Below are 23,137 nucleotides of genomic sequence, written 5' to 3'. Positions count from 1 at the left end.
AGGGCGGTTCTTGATGCAAAAGCAAAGTTTAAAGTTATAAAAACATTTAGCAGAAATAGCAATAGAAGCTCCCTAAGGTTATATACTGTGCAGACATTGAAGACAAAAGTTTTAAACTTAACCAATTTATTAACAACATATATAAAAATAAAAATACAATAAATAAATTTAATCAACACCAGAAACTTAAAGAGTGTAACATTATCAAAAATTATATTTAGTTGACTATTCATTAACTCCAAGGGTTTTTCTTTTAAAGAATATTACACTATTAATGGTACAGCAAATGTATTATCTGATCTTTGAATACTGGCATTCAATATGCGGAAAACATATTACAGAACAAAAAATACGCGGTTAATATGAATTTCACTTCACTATAAATAAGTCCATGCTTTTTGGTCAAGAAGGCACAGGAAAAATTGAACTGAACCTTGAGTGCACTTGAATTGGCAAAAGCCGCTTACTGTAGTTGCTCACGAGAAATCACAGCTTAGAAAAACATCGCCGCTAGTCCTGGAAAAACACTTGTATTGAAGATGCCGCCTTCATGAAATGGGATGCCACCCACGGCAGTTGCTCACTGGAAATCACAGTTTTGAATTTGACGTTGCTTAACTTTGGAAACAGGATGCCACCCACGGCAGTTGCTCACATCGTAGCCGCTCTGAGGAATCCAGGAAAAATCATCTCGGACTGGAACCATGGTACTTATCGCTGGACGGCACACATTGCAATATCGTCTTCCATTGAGGGCTGGAACGGCAGACCAAGGAGCAATGAAACAGGAACCAGAAGGAATAAACCAGAGCGATGCGAGATACTTATACTTGAAGTAGACATGACGTCATCTCACGGCAATCAATCAGCTATCGGCACTACTCAGCTTTCCAGATGACGTAACATTAAGTTTCATTTTTGCATCTTAATAAGCTGGAACAGTCCGTTCTTAATACAAACAGTGGCAGTGAAAAAGAAGTAGAAGTAATTGCTATATCCCTTTAAAATAAGAACTAAACCTTATGTAAAAGTTAGAATTATTTCAAGGAGGAGAGATGATACAGAAAAAGGGTTACAATAGGTTATTATTTTCAACAGTTCTCTTTACGGATGAGTCCAGGTTTAGTCTAAAAAGCGATAGTTGGCGTTATTTGATATGGAGAGAATCTAGAACCTATTCAAACATCCGTGAAAGAGATGCATACAGAAGAGGCAGTGTCTGTGTTTGGGGTGGCATCTCTTTGGGTGAATGCAAAGACCTCCATGTCTTTCCAAGAGGAACCGTGAATGCTCATATTTATAGAGAAGACATCCTTGATGTTTATGCATGCCCATATGCTGGGGCAATAGGGGATGCTTTCCTGTTACAGGACGACAATGCAAGACCACACAGGGCTCGCATCGTAGATTATTATCTTCAACAGGAAACAATTATGCGCATGGAGTGGCCAGCTTGATCCCCGGACTTGAATCCTATCGAGCACGTTTCGGATGCTTTAGGGAGATGTCTAGCTGCTCTCAGTCCACCCCCTCAGACACTTGTCTCGCTTGCAACTGCTTTGCAAGATCAATGGCTCTCACTTCCTATGGAACTGATAGACTGCGTAATTGAAAGTATCACACATTGCTGTATGTGCTGTATTACTTCTAGAGGCGATCATATTTCATATTGAAGGTACTTTTCCTATAGCAAACTGACACCTTTGATTTGTTCATTTTATACATGTGCTAATTTCTATACTACCATATTTGTCTGATAATTTCTTTTTATGTTATTTGATACTTATATGTTATTTGCTTATATGTTATATGCATTAAAACCACATTTGCCTTTTTTTATGTTATTTGATACTTATACTTTTTATGTTATTACTATACTATGTGTTGTATATTGTCGGTAAGTTTCATAAAATTCTACGTGTAACTTTTTCAGTAATCGTGATTTTTCCTTAATTTATGATAACCAGTGTATATAAATATAAGATAAGAAAATATGTTAATCAGCTGTATAATTTAATTTAGTGATGGCCTTTTAATTTGTTTTTTCCCTCTTTATTATAAAAAATTAATAACTTTTCTGGACTACATTTTTCCTAAATCAATCCATCTTTGTATGGCTTGCGTAATGCTGATGACATAGGTAATTCGAAACTTGAATTTTGAGAACTGAAACCTTTTTAATCTAAACCAAAATCTTCTCTTTGTGAGCTTGTAATGATACGTAATTTATTGTTTTTATATAATTATTAAGATTTTGTAATTGGCAACCAGATGTAATGTTTTTGCAGTTATTAAGATTCGCCGTGTGTCAACAATGAGTTGAGTTAAAAACGTCGTTACTTGGAGTGTTCCATGATAAGCATTGTGTAAGCTTTATTTCTTAAAAGTTTGTTATATTTTTATGTCAAAAGAAAAATAAGTAATATGTTGCAAACAAGAATGGAAATTGTAAAAATAAAAATGCTGTTTCTTTTAAGACCAAAATAAGCATTTATTTAAATTATGAAATGCTGTGGTTGATGAGTTTTGATTTCGCTTATCCATCAAATCCACATCAAAAGATTGGTGACTGTAACATTGGATTATGGAAGGAACATCAATGCTGGAAACTTGCAAGGTGAGTGTTAAAATTCTGCCTTTTTGGCCAAAAAAAGTCTGAAATTTGGTTTTTTTAAATAGAAGCTCAATTCGAAATTAATGCAATAACTGTTGATAGTACCAAATTTAATTATGTAGTATCTCAACTAGAGCCAAAATATGTTGAAATTATTTGGGATATCATAAAATATATGATAATAAATATGTTTTAGTTAAAGAAAGACTGTTAAACACATTCGAAGAGAGCGAAAATAAGCGAATTAAGAGCTTAGTCACTGGCCTTGACCTTGGGGATATGAAGCCCAGTCAGTTACTTTAGAAAAGGAGATCACTCGCTACTGATGAAGTTTCAGACAGTGTGCTCAAAACATTGTGGTTAGAAAAAATGTCCGACTCGATAAAAGCCTGAAATTTATTTCTCTGGCAAGAATTTAAATTCGGCTGATGAGTTACTGATAAAAATTTCTTCTCTGGAAAAACAAGTAGAAACTTTAAGTGTTTCTTGCCAATCTTGTCTCGGAATCGTAGTAGTGATAGACACAGAGAGTGAAGTAGAAGTAATAAACATAAAAGATTTAATTTTAAGATTGCTCTTGGGTTCAAAAGAAGTCGGAAAACTTAAACCAGCAACGGAATTAGCAGCTGATTTTGCTGCAGGTTATGTTCAGGATGGCTGCATACGCCGAATATTTGTGACTGACAAACACATGGGTTTGCATTTTGTAATTGATTCTGGCACAGATGCTTGTTTATTACCTGCTACAAAAAAAGATAACTTCAAGGTGACTTCAAATTATATGCCACCAAATGCACGGAAATTCCCACTTATGGGGTAAAACTTTGAATGCTTGATCTTGGACTTTGTCGAGCTTTTCGGTGGCCATTCATTATTACCAAAATTAATAAAGGCATTCGGAGCAGACTTTTTAGAGCATTTCAAGTTGTTAATTGATTTAAACAACAAAAGATAATTCGATGGTGTAACTAACATTACTTACTCAATGTGACATTACATCCATCTCCAGAATGAATGATGTAAGTTTAGTACATGATAAGTTAAAATACCATGATCTGTTATCCAAGTATCTGAATATTACAAAACCTAATATTTTGATAACAAATGTTAAGCACCACATTTTAACTGAAGGTCAACCCGTGTATTCCAAACCAAGCCAGCTAGATAGTAAAAAGTTACAGATTGCCAAACAAGAATTTCAGTATATGTTGGGAAATAATATAATAAGACAGTCTACGTCTTCATGGCCTAGTCCTCTCCACTTAGTCTCTAAAAGAGATGGAAATTTTCGGCCCTGTGGAAACTATCAAAGACTTAATGCTATAACTATTCCTGACAGATACCCTATCCCTAGGATTAATGATTTTAACCACATTTTAAAAGGCAAAAAAATATTTTCCAAAATTGATCTTTTCAAAGCATATTTTCAAATTCCTATAGCCAAAGAGGACAAACAGAAAACCTCCATAATTATGCCATTACTCTATGAATGTAATGTAATGAGCTTCGGATTACGAAATGCACCAGCTACTTTTCAAAGATTTATACATGAATTATTTCAAGGTTTGGACTTTACTTTTCCATATTTGAATGACATATTAATTGCTTCTGCCTCAGAAGAACACAGACATCACTTGAAATTTGTTCTTGATAGATTAAATAAATACTGTTTGAGAATCAATATTTCTAAGTCGATTGTGGGTGTTGATGACGTAGAATTTTTAGGATATCTTATAACACCGGAAGTATTTCGGCCTCTACCTGAAAAAGTTGAAACAATATTTAGCTATAAGTTACCACAGACTATCCATTCTTGTGAACTTTGTTAGGGATGCTTAATTTTTATCGACCTTTTCTGAAAGATGCTGCAAAGAAACAGCAATACTTCATGAATACCTAAAGGGTGCTAAGAACAAAGATGGAAGAAAAATTAATTGGTCAGATGAAACTATAATAAACTTTGAAAAATTTGAATCATTTTTCCATGTAATTATCTCGGAATATGCATCAGATTTCTGTATAAAATAAATTTTCGCCCTAATTTTTTTTTCAACATATTTCTGGTTTTTTGCTGTTACAGAATTGGTAGGGGTAATTTTTCTCTAGGATTTTAGACATTGGAACTCTGAAAGTTTAGAAGGATTTGAAGGCAAGATTTATAGACACACAAATCTAGAAGATTCCAGAAAAATGTTGGTACTTACGGAAAATCTTGTCGAAAGGGATTTATAGATTACCTATTAAAGAAAGATGTCAAACTATGCAATTTTTTGCCAAAAATGGAAAATTCTTCTTCAAACACGTTGGGTTTGGCGTAACCTTGATTACATGTGTTAAGTATTATTCTTGAGTAAAGACTCCCTTTTTTCTCTCTGTCACGCATTTTTGGAAAAGAAAAAAAAAAAGATTAAAATTTGGGACCTGCCTACTACAGAAGAGCACGCTGTTGAATATTTCCAAAGTTATGGAATCTTTACCTTTAAAAAAAAAAAAAAAAAAAAAAAGAAGAAGTTAATAACCACAAAATGGTGTTTTATTTAAAAACTGTGAAGCAATGGCATTGCAATGTTAAGGCTTGTGCGAAGCGAGTGTCAATTCGAAAGGGAACGTTTTTCAAGTGAAAGCCTTGTGAAAATAATTGCTTTTACAGTATAGCTTCTTAATAAAAAATAATGGAAATTTTTAATGAAAAATTAAATTTAAATAAAAGATAATATAATAAATTTGAAAAAAAATAAGAATAGAATGGTTTTTCTTGTATTTAGTAAATGTTTTTTTTTTTTTGTTTGGCGCGATTGGTGCCATCTCTTCTGGTCAACAGGATTTTCCGTAAGTACCAAAATCTCTTCGTGGTATTAGCATGTAATGGATGTATTCTACAGAAAGTTTGTGGTGAATTTCTTACAGTTTGGAGAATTTTTGGAAGAATAATTGAAAGCATTATATGTTTTACTTCTGATACTAGATGTCTTTTTCCTAGCAGGTTTACCTTCCTTTTATTTTCTCGACTTTTCACTAGGCACAAGCATGGAAAATATCAAAAATCCTTCTAATCTTGTCACATGGACAGGCATTTATAGAAAGGAATTTTTCTATTAACCCTTTGCAGTACGGTGTGCCACCTAAAAAATTCCCTGTTTACACACAGAAAAATTGAATGAAAAGGGATTTTTTTTACTGTAGGCTACTCTGGACCTTCTTTATTTATAGTAGATGACAACACGACACAAGCCAGTCCATATATTTTAGCCATGTTTAGTTTATAAAGACCCTCATTTTTGAAAGAGATCTTTCAGATGTTTTTAGGATATAAAAGGAATTCTTTGGAAAGAAATTTCTATGTTATTTTCTTGGCTGTATGCTTGTCTCCTTATGCTATATTAGTTTTAAATTTTTACCTTGAAATCTTGCCTAAAATCGAATGGCGAACGTCTAGTGTGCCCTGAGTGAGATCACTGAAATACTCTAGGACCAGACCAACAACTGTATCTGTTTCACTTCATTTCTCCAATGAACTCTTTCACTATAGAAGGTGGGTCCACATCTATGTTTCATTTCCTGCTTTTTTTTTTCCCTTTCTTTCTTTTCTTTTCTTTTTTTTTGAGGGGAGGCTTGGTTATGAACTAAGAAATTGTTGTGGTGTTTGATTTTGGTACTTACGGTCAGGGGTAATTTTATCAGTTAGCTCTTTGTTAGTTTTGTTACCTCTATGTTTTGATAGTTTTGAGTTAGTTGTACATGTTTATTTAACTTAATTTTATAGTTTATATTTTCTAATTGTAGATGTAATATTAGTTTATTAGTCCAAAAGGCAACTTACCCAGGGAAATTTATTAATTTCGTTTTGGCATTTTGCATCGATTCATGATAAACGTTATTTCACTTTTCAAATTGTTGCTACCAAATATTATTGCCCTGTATTGTATTTAAATAAATTAAATAATGAAGAATCTTGCATGAATGTATGTATGTTTATCACATTGTGATAAAACAATGGTACCTAGTGCCATCAAACTTTGAATAATGTAATCTTCCATAGAATATGGGCATGTAGTAGCCCTATTTGAAATTTGTTTTATTATCGATTTCATATTTTGAAACACTTCAATGAATTTTTAATTAAAAAACTAAATGAGTTCAAAGCGAGCAATGACAACACTGTACATAATTTGTATTATATAGAACAGGATATTTAATAAATAAAGGTAATACACAAAATGATAAAAGAACTCCCCTTTAGACTAATTTAAAATCTGAAACCTTTCCAATTTTGCAAATGGATTGGAGAGGGCTGACCATTTCTGAAGCATTGAAAATGCTACACGAATTGTCTTAGTAAATCTGATAAAGTATCCCAGTGCTTGTAATTTTGCAAATGGATTAGAGAGGGCTGACCGTTTCTGAAGCATTGAAAATGCTACACGAATTGTCTTAGTAAATCTGATAAAGTATCCCGGTGCTTGTGCAAAACATACAATGTTGAATGTTGGGTTGTGCTTTTTCAAAGCTTGTGTCACTTTCTTTGAAAAGTACTACAAAAAAAAAAAAAAAAAAAAAAAAAAAAAAAGACGAAAGTGTAAATGTGAAATGTAAATATCATACATCTAAGTTACTTTTCCCCCCTCATTTATATGCATGTAATCACCATATAACCAATAATAATTATTTTTTGGGGGTGTGTAGAGTAGTAGGCCTCCCCATAGTGCACCTTGGGTAATGCTAAATCTAAGGTATTCAGAAGTAAATTTAATGGTTTAAGTGCAAAGAACATGATATTTAATAAATAAAGTTAACACACAAACTGTTAAAAAAAACTTCCCTTTGAACGTAATTTAAAATCTGAAACCTTTCAGATTTAAAAAAAGAAATTAAAAATTTTTAAGTCTTGCTTTATTATTAAAACATATTGTAATGTCAAATTAGGAGGAAGCTTATGCAACAGCATATATAAATAAACTTTGAACTTAAAATGAAGAGTGCATTTTAAATGAAAAAAAGGAAGCAATACCAATAGTAAACCTAGTTAATTATTTATTTTTTGTTGAAATCCCAACTTTAAAAGGTAGTCTTCCGGAAAGGGTTAATAAATAAACTAAAAACAGACAATTTAAAAGATTTATCTTTTATGTCTCAATGCATCATACACAGGGCTGGCGTTAGGCGTTTTTCCATTTGATGGAATGTATGTGGATCCTTAATCCTGCTGCCTAGCGCATTCCTAAATTTTAAAACTCTTAACATTTCTAGATTTTGTTGTTCAGTGTGTCAGTAAATTCTAAAAATTCTGCCACAGTGGCTTTGTAACTGGCCCTTCCCATATATAATTTCATATTTATCCTGAATATTTGTATTATTAAAGGAAAAAAAAATTATCACCTTTTCCTATCCACTCTAAATGCATTTAGATTTTTAAAACAAAAATCTCTAATTAAATCTAGAAATTCTAAAATGAAGAGGACGTGTTGAAGAAAGAAACCAAATACATTTAGAGAAAGAAAAGTATTCTTCAAAGATACGTACAGTTATTATGTGAATTAAGCAGTTGTGTATATAATTTCAGCCTTTACTATAATTTCCCCTTTCCTTTTCCTCATCAGAATACAAGTCACATAGATAATTTTTAAACTAAAGTTTTGAGGTTGTAAGACGGAATTTATTTCTGCCCTCCACCTGCACGCTGCATTAGTTTCTACCAGCTATGATAATTTGTACTGATTTTTCTTTGCGTTATCGCTGCCAATATTTGAATTTGTTATGAGGATAACTACGTTACGACGAGTTTGTTAGGACAAGTTACTGAGCCAGCTTATATTAAAATTAAATTGGATAGTCTTTAACTACTAGTCCACATTTTTAGTTTGAATTTGACTGTTCTGTTTGATTAGATCTCAGCAAGCTGTAGTTGATTTTGCTAGCATAATACCATGCCTTTATGTCCTAAGTTCTTTTTAAATAAGAGGTTTGTATAGACCTTTATATGACTTTGTAGTTATTTCCAGACATAGCGACATGCTTCACATCTGTCAGGTATGTTGGAATATTTAACTTTTACCAGATCAAGTAAATCCTCACAGGTACTTAGTCAAGAGATCAACAAGTTAGGAGATAAAACATGCAGAAGCTAGTGGGAATGTTGGTTTGCATATTGAAACAAATTTCTGATTGTTAGAAAAGATGCTTAAAGGCTTCAAATTAAAAAAAAATATATAAATATTTTGTTGAGTATTGGTGCTAAAAACTTAAATGTTTTGTAGCTTTGGAACTTTAAAGTATATTAACCGGGTTACAACCCCAGGAACTATACACAGACCTATGACACTAACTGCATCAGATAGGCAGAACACAACTTAACTTTCAAAACTTGCCAACCATGCCTACATCATGCTTTCACGTTTGTTCTTATCAGCAGTTCTCTCTCTAGGCAAGCAGCAGTGTTGGCAACAGCTAGTCTTCTGTTACGAAACATGCTGATTATGATTTTATGTCTCATTTTAACATATGCTGTTTGACATAAAATCTACCTGCTATTTATTAAACCTTTAAACTGAGCAAATACATGACAAAATGAGACATAAAAGAAAAAAAAAAAAAAAATCAACATAAAGCTAACTGTTAGTAAAACACAAATGAAATGTCACTAATTTTTCTTTCAGATATGTTCAACTGTTATAAGTGTAAAATATTTAATGCTACTTGATAAATTTTATAAAGCTGATTTATTCTCAAATTTGTTTTATAATTGTGTTTATTAAACTATGTTTAATAGTAATGCTTTCTACTTGTGGATCTATTTTATTCTTAGGAGAGTATTACAAAAGTGAATTTTAGGAATAGCTCATATCTTTAATTGAATTTATTGAGTTTCCATTTGTTGATGGGTTTAATTTTTTTTATTAATAGTCTTTAAAAATCCTTAAAAAGTACTTAATTTCCATGTTCAGAAACATGTACAAACCCTGTTAAAGTTGCTGCAATTTAAATGTGATATTTTGCAAAAATATGACATTGTTCATTAACTTTTCACAATTGTGTGTGATAAAATTAAACAATGAATTTTAAGACTAAATTATTTTTAGGGAAGGATATTAAGATAAATAATTATATTTTCGAATGTATGTTGAAAATTTTGAATTGTTAAGAATTTTAAAGTGAATGAAATAATTTTGAAAAATTAGTGTAGATATGATAAACAAATAACATTTTTGAGTATTACTACAGAAAATATTAAATGTTTGATACAGAACAGTGTAATAATGTATAAAAATATGAGTAATCCAAGAACTGGAATAATTACTGTAAGTAGTATAGAATTGTTTAAAATTTGCAGATGATTATGTGTTCAAATAACTTTGAAGACTCCCACTTTTATATTTTTCATATATTATTATTATTATTTTAATGGGAGTGAAGTAAATTATATGTACAGTACAAAGTCGAGATCCGGACATAAAAGCATCTCGTATCATTAAGAGAGAAGTGATCGTATATGCATTCACTAATAATAAAATTCATTTATGACACTGTATTTTGCATGAATTCCAGCAAGGAAGAAAAGGTATAGAAGCATGTCAAAATTTAGTGAAAGATTTTGGTGGAAATACAGTTCTGTTTTCGACAGAAAGCCCAAGAGATAGTTAATAAATTTTGAAGCATGTGATTTCAACCTTAATTATAAACCCAGCTCTGGATAGCCATCTTTAATTATTAACAATACTGTTAAGACCCCGATAGAAAAACATACATTTTTGACAGCAGCAGAGATTATAGAAAAGCTTAACTCAAACAACACAACAAGCTTTAACTATTTTGGACCATATTTGTAAACAATGATTGATTTATAACTACAGTATAAAGTCCAAGATTCGGACTCATCAGGACTTTGACAGTTCCGGATTTCGGATTTTTCCGGGTATTAGATCATCAGTTTAAAACTTGTAAGATGACATGCAGAACTTATACAATTAAAAATATGAAATAATGATTTATGAAATAATGAAGCATTTATGATCTAAAGGGTGTTAAAATTTACAAAAAAAAAAGGCTTAATATTTATCTGTTTACTTTATTAAACTAAACTTTATTTAAATATTAATTGCCATGTCAAGAATTCTGACTAACTTGTCAATCAAAATTTCTTCATTTTCAATAACCTCTCTGTCACTTTCTTCACTATCAGTAGTGGCATTTTCTGGATCTAGAACCATACTACAGATTTTGCCGTCCATTAATTAATTGATGATTGGGGCATTGTTATCGCAATGAAAAATTTCTATTGTATCATCTTCATTTATTACCACTTCTCCACATTTCTTTACAAAAATCCATTAATTTGAAAATTTCACCTTTGGTTTGCGATATCAGAAAACCTTCAAATTCGTGGTTGTCATCTTCATCATCCTCACCGTGAAATATGGTAGCTGGCTATAAATTATGCCACACATTTTTTAAAGTATCTGAAGACACATCCTCCCACAATCTTGTAATGCTTCTCATGGCAGATTTTTTTTTTTTGCTAAAATATTTCTAAAATTCTTAAAATCTTGCCGTGACCAAAGAAATTTAACATGGACTTCAAAAATGCTATTTCATATTTGCATTTAAGCATGCGCATTATTCCGGTATCTAAAGGCCGAATGATGGACATACAATTTGGAGGAAAGAACGGATGCATTATCTTTCACAAAAACTCTAACCCTTTCATAACCACTGGGACATATGCCCCACTGGTTAGGTACATTGGTAGTGAAAGGCCTAAGTGAAGTATAAGACGTACAGTTGTCTACAATCAAGACAATTTTTGCATCATCAGGTAAACCAACAGAATTCAAATGTTGCTGAGCCTCGAGTGTGAAGTGATTTTCAAACCAATCATTCTTTAATGGTTGTGTCATCCATGCAGTTTTATTTGCTTGATATGTAACGGAGAAAATCTACTCCTTTAAATGCTAAAGGTTCTGTATTTTTTCCGACTACAAAAAGTTTACACGTGTGCATTCCTTCCTGTAGCATTTGTGCATGCTGAAATTGTTAATCTCGCTTTGGAATCTTTGATACCAGTTGGAGCCTTTTCTGTAGAGGTGTCCAAGGTATTTCATGGCACATATTGCCAGAAAAGACCAGTTTCATCAGCGTTGTAAATTTGTTCTGGAGATAAATTTTCACTATTAGCGAGTTCAATGAATTCATCTGCAAATAGTTCAGCGGATTCAGTGCTATTTAGTTTAATTATTATCTTTACCGAGCAGTAGTTTGTTAATATGATTGTGATAAAATAGCAATAGGCAGCTACTACTGTGAATAATATTTTTAAATACACTGCATAAGTTTTAAAAGTTCTTTGTAACAGTAGCAGTTATATATTGCAATGATTGAATTTATTGCATGTGTAGAGTAGTGGCTGACTGTTGTAAGAATAACTTATCTGTAGTAGTTAAATATATGCTTTAGTACATTTTTATAACCAAGGATTCCATTTTGATATGACCATGTCTTTTTTTAATTAACTAGTAAAAAATTTTCAGACTTGGTGAAAGTTTGTTGGTAGGAAGGATTTTGTAAAAATGTTGCTCATATTTCATTGTATAATTACATTTTTCATCACATTATCTAGTTTGTTATATTTTTATGTCATTAATGTAGACGAAATATATTGCACAATGCATCGAGGAAATAAAGGAAGAATTAAGGCAAGAGAATATATCTGTAAAGTCGAATGCAGTAGCAAAGCTGACTTATGTGAGTTTGGTTATTATTATTTATAATTATTTTTGTATTTTAAATTTACATTTATATTAATTTTGATGAGTATTTGTAAACTTCTTGTTTACTAGGAATTTCAGTTTTTATGTGCATTCCATTAAATTTGATGTAGTACATGCTGAAGAGCCAAAACATTGTGACCACCTACTCAATAATACAACCTTTGGTCTGCAAAGGAGCTGCAACTTGCCTATGCATGGGTGCCATAAATTATTGTTGGATGACTGGAGTCAGGTTGTACAAAATGTCTAAGCAGCAGTCACGCAAAGATGAGGTATTCCGACATGGTGGTGTTTGAGCTCTGAGCTGCTGCTCAATGACATCCCAAATGTGCTCTATTGAGTTAAGATTTGGTTAACTAGGTGGCAACATTAATTGAAATTCATCCTTATGTTCCTCGAACCACTCCAACAGAATTCAAGCCTTGTGGCATGGGGCCATTGTCTTGCTAGAAAATTCCATTTCCAGTTGGGTAGACAGACACCGTGTAATGGTGCGACTGATGAGCAATTATGTTCAGATAGTGTGCAGCTTTCATGGTCTGTTCTACTACAACTAAGGGTTCCTGAGCCACCCATGAGAACATTCCCTAAAGCATAATACTGCCATCACCAACCTGTGTATGCCCTGCTGGTATGGAGGGGGGAGTAGCTGTTTGTCTGGAAAATGGTGTACCCTGATCCGACCATCGACATGGTGAATGAGAATTTGTGATTCATCTGACCAGGCAACTGTCTTCTATTTTTCCATGGTCTAGTCTTAATGTTCCCGGGCTCACTAAGCATAGTTGACAACGACGCTTGGTCAACAGAGGCACATGAGTGAAATGTTTGCTGTGCAGTCCCATATCCAATAGTGTTCTGCTGAACTATGTGTTCTGAAACACTTGCACTTGGACCTGCATTGTATTGGGCTTTCAGCTGAGCTCCTGTCTGGGGCTGATTTTGCTGTACCAAGCTGGATAGTTTCCAACATCCTTTTTCTATGATGACGTGTGGATGTCGTACACCTTTGCATCTACTGCTGGTTTCACTGTCATTTATTCGCTTTGCATAAATACTAACAACAGCAGATCGTGAACAACCTACCAGTTTTGCACTTTCGGAAATATTGGCTTCGAGTCTTCGGGCCATTACAATCTGCCCTCTATCAAACTCGCTTAAATTAGCAACACGTCCAAAAGTAAATGCAAGAATGATTCCTTACGATCTCCAGCAACAGCTAAATACCATTCACTTTCAATGATGTGTCCTTCATGTCATCCAGACAAGTTTATTAAAAAATATGGGGATGGTCATAATGTTTTGTCTTGTCAGTGGGCACACTGTTAAAAGTAATGTTACCTTCAGAATGAGTCATACTGATTTTGTAATTTAGGAAGGGAAGGTACATGTAACTCAGTTAAATTGATTTCCATATGCATGTGACATACAGTACTTTTTATAAGCTGTCCCAGGTACTATGGTTAGTACCTTAATAGTCCCCATGTATGTTACAACAGCTGAGCACCCGATGCTGTAATATTATGTGCATATGAAGTCCTTTGGCCCAACTCACCTTGCATCGTCAACCCATTAGCATAGTGACTCTTTACTTTAGATGGTAATTATGAGGGGATTACAATGGACCTTTTCTATCTGGTATTTTAACCTTTTCACGACGGCGCACCTTTGTTTAAGATGCTCTTGCGGGACGGAAGGGAATCAAAGGCAGTCACTGTACAGGACAGAGGTTTTGCATCGCTATGCCTAATTTTATTAAAAAAAATCAGAAAAAAAAAAAAAAAAAAAAGAATTACTTCTAGCATCGTAATTTTTGGTATCATTTTAGATTATTGCTTGAGCTCTTGTATATGTTAAAATTAGCTCTTAATAACCTTTTTTTCTTTATTTTACATGAAAATATACTTAAAAATTTCCATATCTTGTAAAATAATTTTTGGACGCGCTATTCAAATTGTTCCAAAGTTTTAATTGATAAAATTAATCAATAAAGTTTAAAATTAATAAAACAACACAATAAAGACTATTTACAGCAAGAAGTAACAAAATTTTAAATGAAGACCGAGTGTGGTAAATCTCGAAGCATGGAGAAGTATCACTTTCTAACTCATAGAAAACATATCACTTTCTAACTCTTTAGAAAAAGAATCATCACTCTCATTTGCGATAGTAAATGGTTCATTAACCATATGAGGGTATTCTTCCTCTGATAAATAGTGCCTTCCCGCCATAATAGATTGGAGGTGAGGCTTTCCGAAATAAATAGAGAAGAAACAGAAATATATCTGAAGGCAATGCAAAACGTAACAGAACTCCACATATTAACTCTAAAAGACTGTATATAGTAGATAGAAAAAATAGAATAAAAAAAGGAATTGGATATAAATCAGACACGCGAATATTTATATTAGCATGCAGTGATTTAAAGAGCCCACCTCTGTTTACGCTGTTCCTCCCCCCTCTCAACAGTTGATGAGTAAAATAACAACGTCAGGCAGAATATATCAAACTCAAGCTCAGGAACCTAAAACTGTGTTCATTTCAAAAGTAATGGACGTAGAATGCCATCTAGTGACCTTAAGAAAAACGTTCCAGCTTAAAGTGTGTATACGCATCACCCGTCCTCTGAATGCAATCTCTAGTGATGCGTGGATGGGACACCCGGCTGTAAGAGCCATTCTTAGGGAATGTGTATATGGGACGCCTGTCCTGAAAGGGTTAATCATTGTAGCATGATGCAAATGCTGTGTGAGATAATAAATGTGCTGACTACGGTTTGAATATATAGTATAAATGGGTACTGTTCTGTTATTAGGACCAGATTCAGAAATGTATGTATGTGTATATGTACATACGCATACATGCATACATTAACACATCCATCCATCCATGCATACATACATTTCTGGATCCGATCCTGATAACAGAACAGTACTTGCAGGTGAAGCACAGTAAAAATGATCAAAGCAATAATCTGTTTTATACTAGCTGCAGTTAGCGAACTGAATCAAATTTTGTGTTTCAGAAATGCAAACTCGTCAGATATCATGTAATAAAATACTGAAGACAAGTAATTCAACAGGGGTACAAATTGCACTGAAAAAGATACACTACATACTATCCTCGTCCTAGAGCCCTAGGACGAGGATAGTCCATATGCACTATCCTCGTCCTAGGGCTCACACAGACTTGATAAATGGTTTGTGGAGTTGCATTAAAATTTTTCTGCAAAGAACTGGCCATCATTAATTCCTTTTGAGATTGATGATTGGAAAACTGTGTCATGTATTGAATGCAATTTCACAGAGAGTTATGAAAATGGTTGTGTATGAAAATAGTATGATTGGATCTATTGTTGAAGTTGATGAAAGAAAAAATATAATCTTGGTAAAAGAGTGAATGGAACATAGATGTTTGAAAAGCTGAAAGGGTGTGTGACACATTTTTTTTTTTTTTTTTTTTTTGTTCTTTTTCAGAAGGTTACTGAGTAAAAAATGGAGAAAACTCATCTTGAAGTTATTAAGAGAAACATAAAGCAGTATTCTTTGTTAGTGTCAGACTGTTGGAAGGCATGGAATTATTTTCAAGGTTTTACATACCTTTCAGCCAGTGATAATCTGACATTTGAAGACCCTCATTCTAGGGCATACAAAATCTCAAATAAAAGCTTTTGTAGCTCCATAAATGATATCTATATGCAGGTCATGATTTCATTTTATTTGAAATCAATATCGTGAGGATAAGTGTCATGGATTGGTTGTTTTTACAGTGATGTATGTGAGAAATGAGTGTGTACAAAAATAGTATTATTTTAGTTTCTAGTTTGAATGCTGAAACTGTTGAAAGCAGGTTTGTAAAGCAAAAATATAAGCTTGGTGAAAGAATGAGTGGTAGCATTGAAAGGGAGGTCTAACAGTTTTTTTTAAGGCTGTTCAGGAAACAATGAGGAAAACTCTTTTTTTTTTTTTTTTTTTTTTTGTTAATGGAAATATAAAGCAGAGTTCTATAGTTTTCTGAGATTGCTGAAGGGTGTGCAACTATCTTCAAAATGAAGGTTTTTTTTACACCTTTCTGTAAGTCAGTGTGTGACATTTAAGGATCCTGTTTCTAGGGTTTGCACAGACTCAGTTTAAGGTTTGTAGAGTTCATTTAAAAGATCTCTGCATTCAGCTGATGACCCGTGACTTCATTTGTTTTGATGGTGATATGTTGGAGAAATGTTTCATGGACAGAATGGCTTTTTGTACTGAGGTATATATAGAAATATGTGTGTACAAAAATAGTGCGAGTGGACCTATTAATGTGATTTTTGGAATTGGTGAAAGCAAAAATATAATTGTGGTAAAAGTGTGAATGGAATCCGATTGTTTGGAGGCATTAAAAGGCTGTATGACTGTTTTTTCCCCCAATTTTTTTAAGGTTGCTGAGGAAAGAATGAAGAAAATCCTTCTGATGATTATATCAAGAAACATAGAAAATTATTCTATAGTTGTCTTAGATTGCTGGAAGTCATGTAATTCTTTTCAAGATGAAGCTTTTATGCCTTTTAGTCACTTGCAAATGGAACATTTGACGACCCTGTTTCTTGGTCTTAACACAAACTCCATTAAAGGTTTTCAGAGCTCCCTTAAAAAATTTCTGCATGGAACTGTTCATCTGTAGTTTCATTTCATTTGAGATTGTTGCAGAAAAATGTGTCCTGAATGAGATGAGTTTTTACAGAGAGGTATTGTATAAATATTATGTGAACAAAAATAATATGTTTAGATGTTCTTGATCAAAGCAAATTTGGAAGGCAAAGATATAATCTTGGTAATAGGTGAATTTAACCTGGTTTTTTGGAGGCATTGAAAGTGGGTTTGACATGTTTCTTCCCTTTAAGATTCTTGTGGAAAGATTGATGACTACCTTTCTGAGTGTTACTAAACGAGTGCAAAATAGTATAGTGTTTCTCAGTTTGCTGCAAGGCATGTAATAGCAAGGTGAAAGTTTGCAGCTGTCTGCATAAGTTTTACATGCCTTTCTATTTTTCATAGCGTGACACTTAAAAACTTTATTTAGAAGGCTTTCAAAAACTCAGTAGTTTTCTTGGAAGTCCATTAAATTATCTCAGCAAGAAGCTTGCCACCTATGATTTCATTTGTCTTGATCTTGAGACTTTGGAGGAAGTGTTCAATTTCATGATATTTTGTTGAGAAATGTAGAAATATGTATGGCTGAAAGTAATATGATTGCAGCCTCTGAGGTGTGATTGTTGAAATTGATAAAAGCAAAAATATAATCAAGGTAAAAGAGTGAATAAAACCTGGGTGTGAGAAAAATTGACTTTTTTTTTGTTTTTTTGTTAAAGGTTTTTGAAAAAGGAATGAAGAAGTTTATATTATTGATCTTGAGGTTACAGTATTTCTAGGTTTGATTTTATAGATTTCTTAATTTATGAAATTGTCCAAAATACAAACTGACTAGAACATTTTAAGCATTCTCTTTGTTCTTTCTTTTTTGCAAAAAGAAGAGAAATCCTATGCCATCTAACAAAATTTTATTTGTGTTCGGTAAGTGTCATTAAAAAAAATTTGTTTATCAGTGTTTTGCTGATCGTTTGAGTTTAAAAAATATTTTTTTCACCTTAAGAATAAAAATGTTCAGTTATGTTTGTAGGCGAAGCTCTATTATAATAGAATTGCTTCCACTGCACACCACCTGAAGTGTCTTCATAATTAAAATTCAGAGCCCAATATATTACATTCTGACTATATATATATCCTGACTTCCTGAGGTACTAGAAACAAGGCAGAGAATGCAGCAATTAATTAAAGCCATATTGGAATGGACAAACTTGGAGGGGGGGTTACACTGTGCTTATTTAAATGCATGTTAAATAGTTTTTATACATGTAATGTGTTTTTCAAATACTATAAGCAGAGAATATGATAGAATAATTATAATTTATTAAAATTAAAACCGTGTCATTTTTTGTATTTATGTGTGAGATTTTAAAAAGGATAAAAAATATGTTTTCATTTTCCTTGGTAAAATGAATCTTAAAAATTATTTCTGTCTAGAACTACCAAAATGTTTTCACTATATTCAATTAACCTAATTTATAAGATATACTAAATGTCTGAGTTAAAATGACGATTACTGGAGGTGCTTATGCATCAAGAATCAGTGTAATATTAATAAATTTGCAGAGTAGTTTGAATGTTTATATATAGAACCTTCTTCAGCTGCAGAAATGCGATTGACAGAAGAGAAACCTGTGCTCTAGCAGTAACCTGTTTTCTAGCAATAATAGTGAGAGGGAGAAAGTCAAGCTACTGTTTCCATCTATTGACGAAAAATGAAAACTGAAATAATTTTATTACAACCTTAGGTTGAAAATGGATTACAATTGGGATCGTTTGCTAGAACTGGAAGAATTTTATAAATATAAAACACCTCTAGAAAATATAATTCACCAATAGAAGAGGATTTTTTTTTAATACTTTTTGCTGCAGAGAAAGGAACAATGTTATTTTCTGAGCAACAGTGTTGGGCAAAAGACAATTTATGTGTTTCTTTTTTCTTAACATATGCCTCATATTCCTTCGAATGAAATTCTAAGACTGCGTTAATTAGACCAGTGTAAATTAAACCATATTGCACTAGGAGTCTTTAAACATGGAAAAGGGGCTTTAAATATGGAACTGTGAATTTTATTGCTAGAAAAATGACCAGAAAGTTGGATTTCTGTAAAATGCATGTATATTTATGGCTAATCGATGGAAAGAAGGGAATGACAACAGAATTCTTGTAATCTCCTAAAACTAGAGAGTGCTTTTTTTTTTTTTTTTTTTTTTTTTTTTTTTTTTTTTTTTTAAGATGAGAACTTTTTAAGTACTTGGTCAGTAATGGTAGGTGTAAAGCCTCTGTCAGTAACTGCTTCTAAGTAGTTTAGTTCTTGATCAAGGGCCAACTTAGAGGAAGAGCAAATCTGAAGTGCCGAGGAAACTAAGGAATAAGATGAAGGTAACTTCTATTTAATTGAATGGCATGATCTGAAGTTTGGTGGAAGGCGTTTTCATTGTTATTCCCTGAGAACACAAGCTTCTCTTTTATCACTTGCACTTCTGCAGCTGAGTACATAGATTCTATATTGAAGCCTTCAAAACAGGTCCTGCAAATTTATGAATATTATACTTACTCTTGTTGCCTTGGTGCCTTCAATAATATTTTAAAGGTATTTAAAGAGTTCCCTATTAACATGCATCCCTATTAACTATTGTAAATAATTGGGAAATACTGATATATACACGCAGCTGTTGTGTATCTACAGAATTTGATAGTTTTCCTCAGACTTTACTTCTGGTGTAGATGATGGTGGAGAGAAATTTACTAGAGGTATATGGCATTCAGAACACGGGCATTGATTGCAGTAATGCGATAAATGGTAGTAACTTTGTTGCAAAATATTATTTAGAAACAAGCAGTGATCTTATATATGTATTTTGATAAAACATTATTCTGTTATAATATGAAAGATCATGTGTGGCTTAAATAGGCAACACTTTTGTTTCATGTTAGATTTTTTGACTAAATGAAAATAATACCCGAAAGAGTCTTAAGTTATTAAAGGACATTAAATTGCAAGTATTTGAAATATGCTAAGCTGAAATTATTTTCTTGAAGAGTGGACGAACTTTGGTAATTTTTGCAAAGTATAATTAGAGTGAAATGTAATCTTACTCACAAAATATATTCAAATATTATCAGAGATATTGCATATACTTAGAAAAAAATCACAAGTATGCAGGATGTATTAAATAAAAGTAAACCCAGATCAAATTTCAGTAGAAGACTTCTTTTGTTAGTGTATATGTAACATATTGCATTGTGAAGCATGTAACACTCTTGGGGGTGGCAGAATAACAGCACAAATGAGCATGTTCTCAGTTTTTTAGGTGCAGTTTTATATGTGATGCTGTATAGAATAGCAATAAAAAATTTCAAGTTTTTTACTAAAATCATAAAAGAATAAAAATCATAAATCTTGCATTTAAAATGTGTTCATTTAATTTGCACAGGTGTCTATTTAATTTACATAAGTGGTTTTAAATTCAGCTGTGTTAAAACTAATAATCATTGCAGCCCAGTTTTTGTTCACAGAAGGCATATGTTGAAGTATTTAAGGTTGCAGCATTTCCATATTTTAAGGAAGTAAAGGCATTTTATTCTAAAGCGTACGGAAAAGTATACAAAATAAAAATATTACTTTGAGACACAGAATAGCTCCTTAATTGATCCACACCCTTAGCAGCAGATGAGTGATATGATGATTTAATAGTTTGAACCCATTCATTTGCTTGTGCGGTAGGGCAGCTACGTTGTTGAGTTGGTGCATGGACCAGCAATGCAGTTTTATTTCTTATGATCAGAAGTTGTTAAACCTTCAATCTGCAGGAAAATGGAGTTTCAGCATGGATACCATTCTCTAAAATTAGAAGATTTGGTAACGAACATCAGAGTAGGAGAACATTTAATGTGATAGCTGTGATGGTGAAATAACAGATCAGCCAGCAAATATGTTAACCATTGGCAAATCACTACTGATTAAATTTTTCATTGACTTCAAGAGTCATTCTTTGTATGATCTTGACTGAGAAATAAAGTATCAGCAAATGGCGCTCAAGGCAGCTATCCAATGATTCCCAAGCCTACATAACAGATGATTAGTCAGAATTATTTAGATCATCATGCTCATGAAGGTTTCTTTTCCATTGAAATGTGATAAATAGAGAACTCTTACGTGAACAATTATGAACCAGGGAAATAGATGTAATAGATGTAATGGAACCATCTGTCATTCTATCTGGTCTAGGAAAAAAATCATGATACAAGCATCCACACTGTCATTGAAGTCATGCTTACCTATTTTGAGGATACCAATAGAACTACATTGGTGTATTTCCAGAAAAATGACTGTGTATGATGACTGTGTATGATGTGGCGACAATGCTGATGAACAAGTTGAAATCAATGATATGATTGAAGTATTGAAGACTTCACTGAGAAAAGAAAGTTGTTTCATGACAGTGCCTATCCCCTTTCAGGTTTGAATCAGTGCATACTAAAAAATTTGAGGTGTAGAAACATGCATTGTAGCATTCTGATTTGGCACCATCAGATCTTTGAAGAATGCAAGCGACAATGAGATACTACTGGCCCTAACTAAAGCTCCCCCCTTCTTGTGGATAAGTGTATCAAATGTATTGTGAAGTTGGCGAATACCAAAAATAAAACCCAAATACTTCCTTTCTATGCAGTTAAAAAATTCCTGTTATTTAACAACTATTCATCAATAGTGGTTAGTCAGTTTGTACTTGAATTTTATTCTATTTGTATATCATATTTTCCAAAATTATTAATTCATATTTCATTTTAAAGTTACAAATGTTAGGCTATGACATCAGCTGGGCTGCTTTTAATGTGATTGAAGTAATGAGTTCTACTAAGTTTACTTTCAAGGTAAGTTCCATTCCTCGTGTGATTCCTTAGTTAAAAATTCCATATTTGATATTTCAGCCTCCACTCTCTATTCTATATTAATAGTTTTATAAACTCTTATATTTTTCCTAATGTTTGTTCCATTTTGCATTTCTATGTTCAATATTTTAAGTATATGTATATTTTTTAAAATTAAAGAAATAATTATTTTATTGTATGCTGATTATGTGGTTTACAAAATTTTCTATTTTCTATACTTAAAATGTTTTGATTGTTAATGTGATATTTTTACCAACATATGCAGATCTTTTGTAATTTGCCATTAAGCTTTCATTGATGTACTGTCTTTTGTTACAAGCCCAGTTTTGTTGGCTAATTCTGCTTTGACTAGTATTATAATATACTCTGGATACTGGTATTTATTAAGCCAGTTATTTATCAGTGAGTAATTTGCATGCATAGTCTGGATTGGTTGCCCCAAAACAATTTTTGACAATTGACACATTTAAGAATGTCTGAACTTGTTTCAACCCCTCCTCCTTTAATTAACTTTAACATATGAAAGTTTGAAACATTGTCAGATTATGAAAGCTTGTCATGAAAACTGGTGAAGATGTCGCCAAATACGTCACTCATTCCAATAGAGCTTAAATGGAATAGATCATCTTATTTATTTAATCAATAGATACAAGTTACGTATATAACCTGTAAAAAATTAAATCATTTGTCATAAATTTTGATATTACATAGCCATTTTTTATCCATTTTACATATACTTTTCTGCTGTCAGAATCCAGTAACTTTGAAAATTGTTCATTAATGCTTTTCCATAGAAGTGCAAGTCCTGAAGTGTAACAATTTTTTCAAAATGCCAGGGAAAAACAAATAAATAGCAGTTAACTTATATCCACAAAAAATCAAGCCAGCTTATCGAGATTTTACTGGGTTTATATGAAATTAAGTCAAAGATCAAGTGATTGTGTTGTGATATCATGCTTATTCATTTCTGACACTGAATCACACTGTTTGGCGACTCTGTCATAATAGCTTTGCAAGTCCTTTATTTGCTTAATTTTTTTTTGGGAGGAGAGGGATTTATAAAATTATGAAATATTCCCATTAGTTGAATGCAGGAAGTTGCTCTTTTACTGTATATAACACCATGTCCGCAAACACCCAGCTTTATTTATTTATTTATTTATTTTTTTTTTTGGTCCTTAGCCAGCTTTATCTTTGCAGCTGTTGGTTGTTGACTTATACTTCCAATTCTAAAAAAATA

At 32.5% G+C, this 23,137-nt stretch overlaps 1 protein-coding gene across 3 annotated transcripts in view; it reads left to right on the top strand.

Annotated features, from left to right (window-relative positions):
- Positions 1–23,137, top strand: part of LOC118186050 (AP-3 complex subunit delta-1-like) — a 401,929-nt gene that overhangs the window by 18,483 nt on the left and 360,309 nt on the right. For all 3 annotated transcript variants that reach the window (XM_085808093.1, XM_085808094.1, XM_085808095.1), the window contains exons 2-3: positions 12,254–12,349; positions 21,799–21,879. In XM_085808093.1, coding sequence (XP_085664219.1) covers positions 12,254–12,349; positions 21,799–21,879 — 177 coding nt within the window. The remainder of the gene's footprint in view (positions 1–12,253; positions 12,350–21,798; positions 21,880–23,137) is intronic.

This window comes from Stegodyphus dumicola, chromosome X1 (assembly GCF_044657685.1).
Source record: "Stegodyphus dumicola isolate Sdum_Otavi_A_Nest chromosome X1, ASM4465768v1".
In the NCBI taxonomy this organism is placed as follows: Eukaryota; Metazoa; Arthropoda; class Arachnida; order Araneae; family Eresidae; genus Stegodyphus; species Stegodyphus dumicola.
Note: the sequence above shows the minus strand (reverse complement) of the source record. Positions and strands in the feature narration are given on the sequence as shown.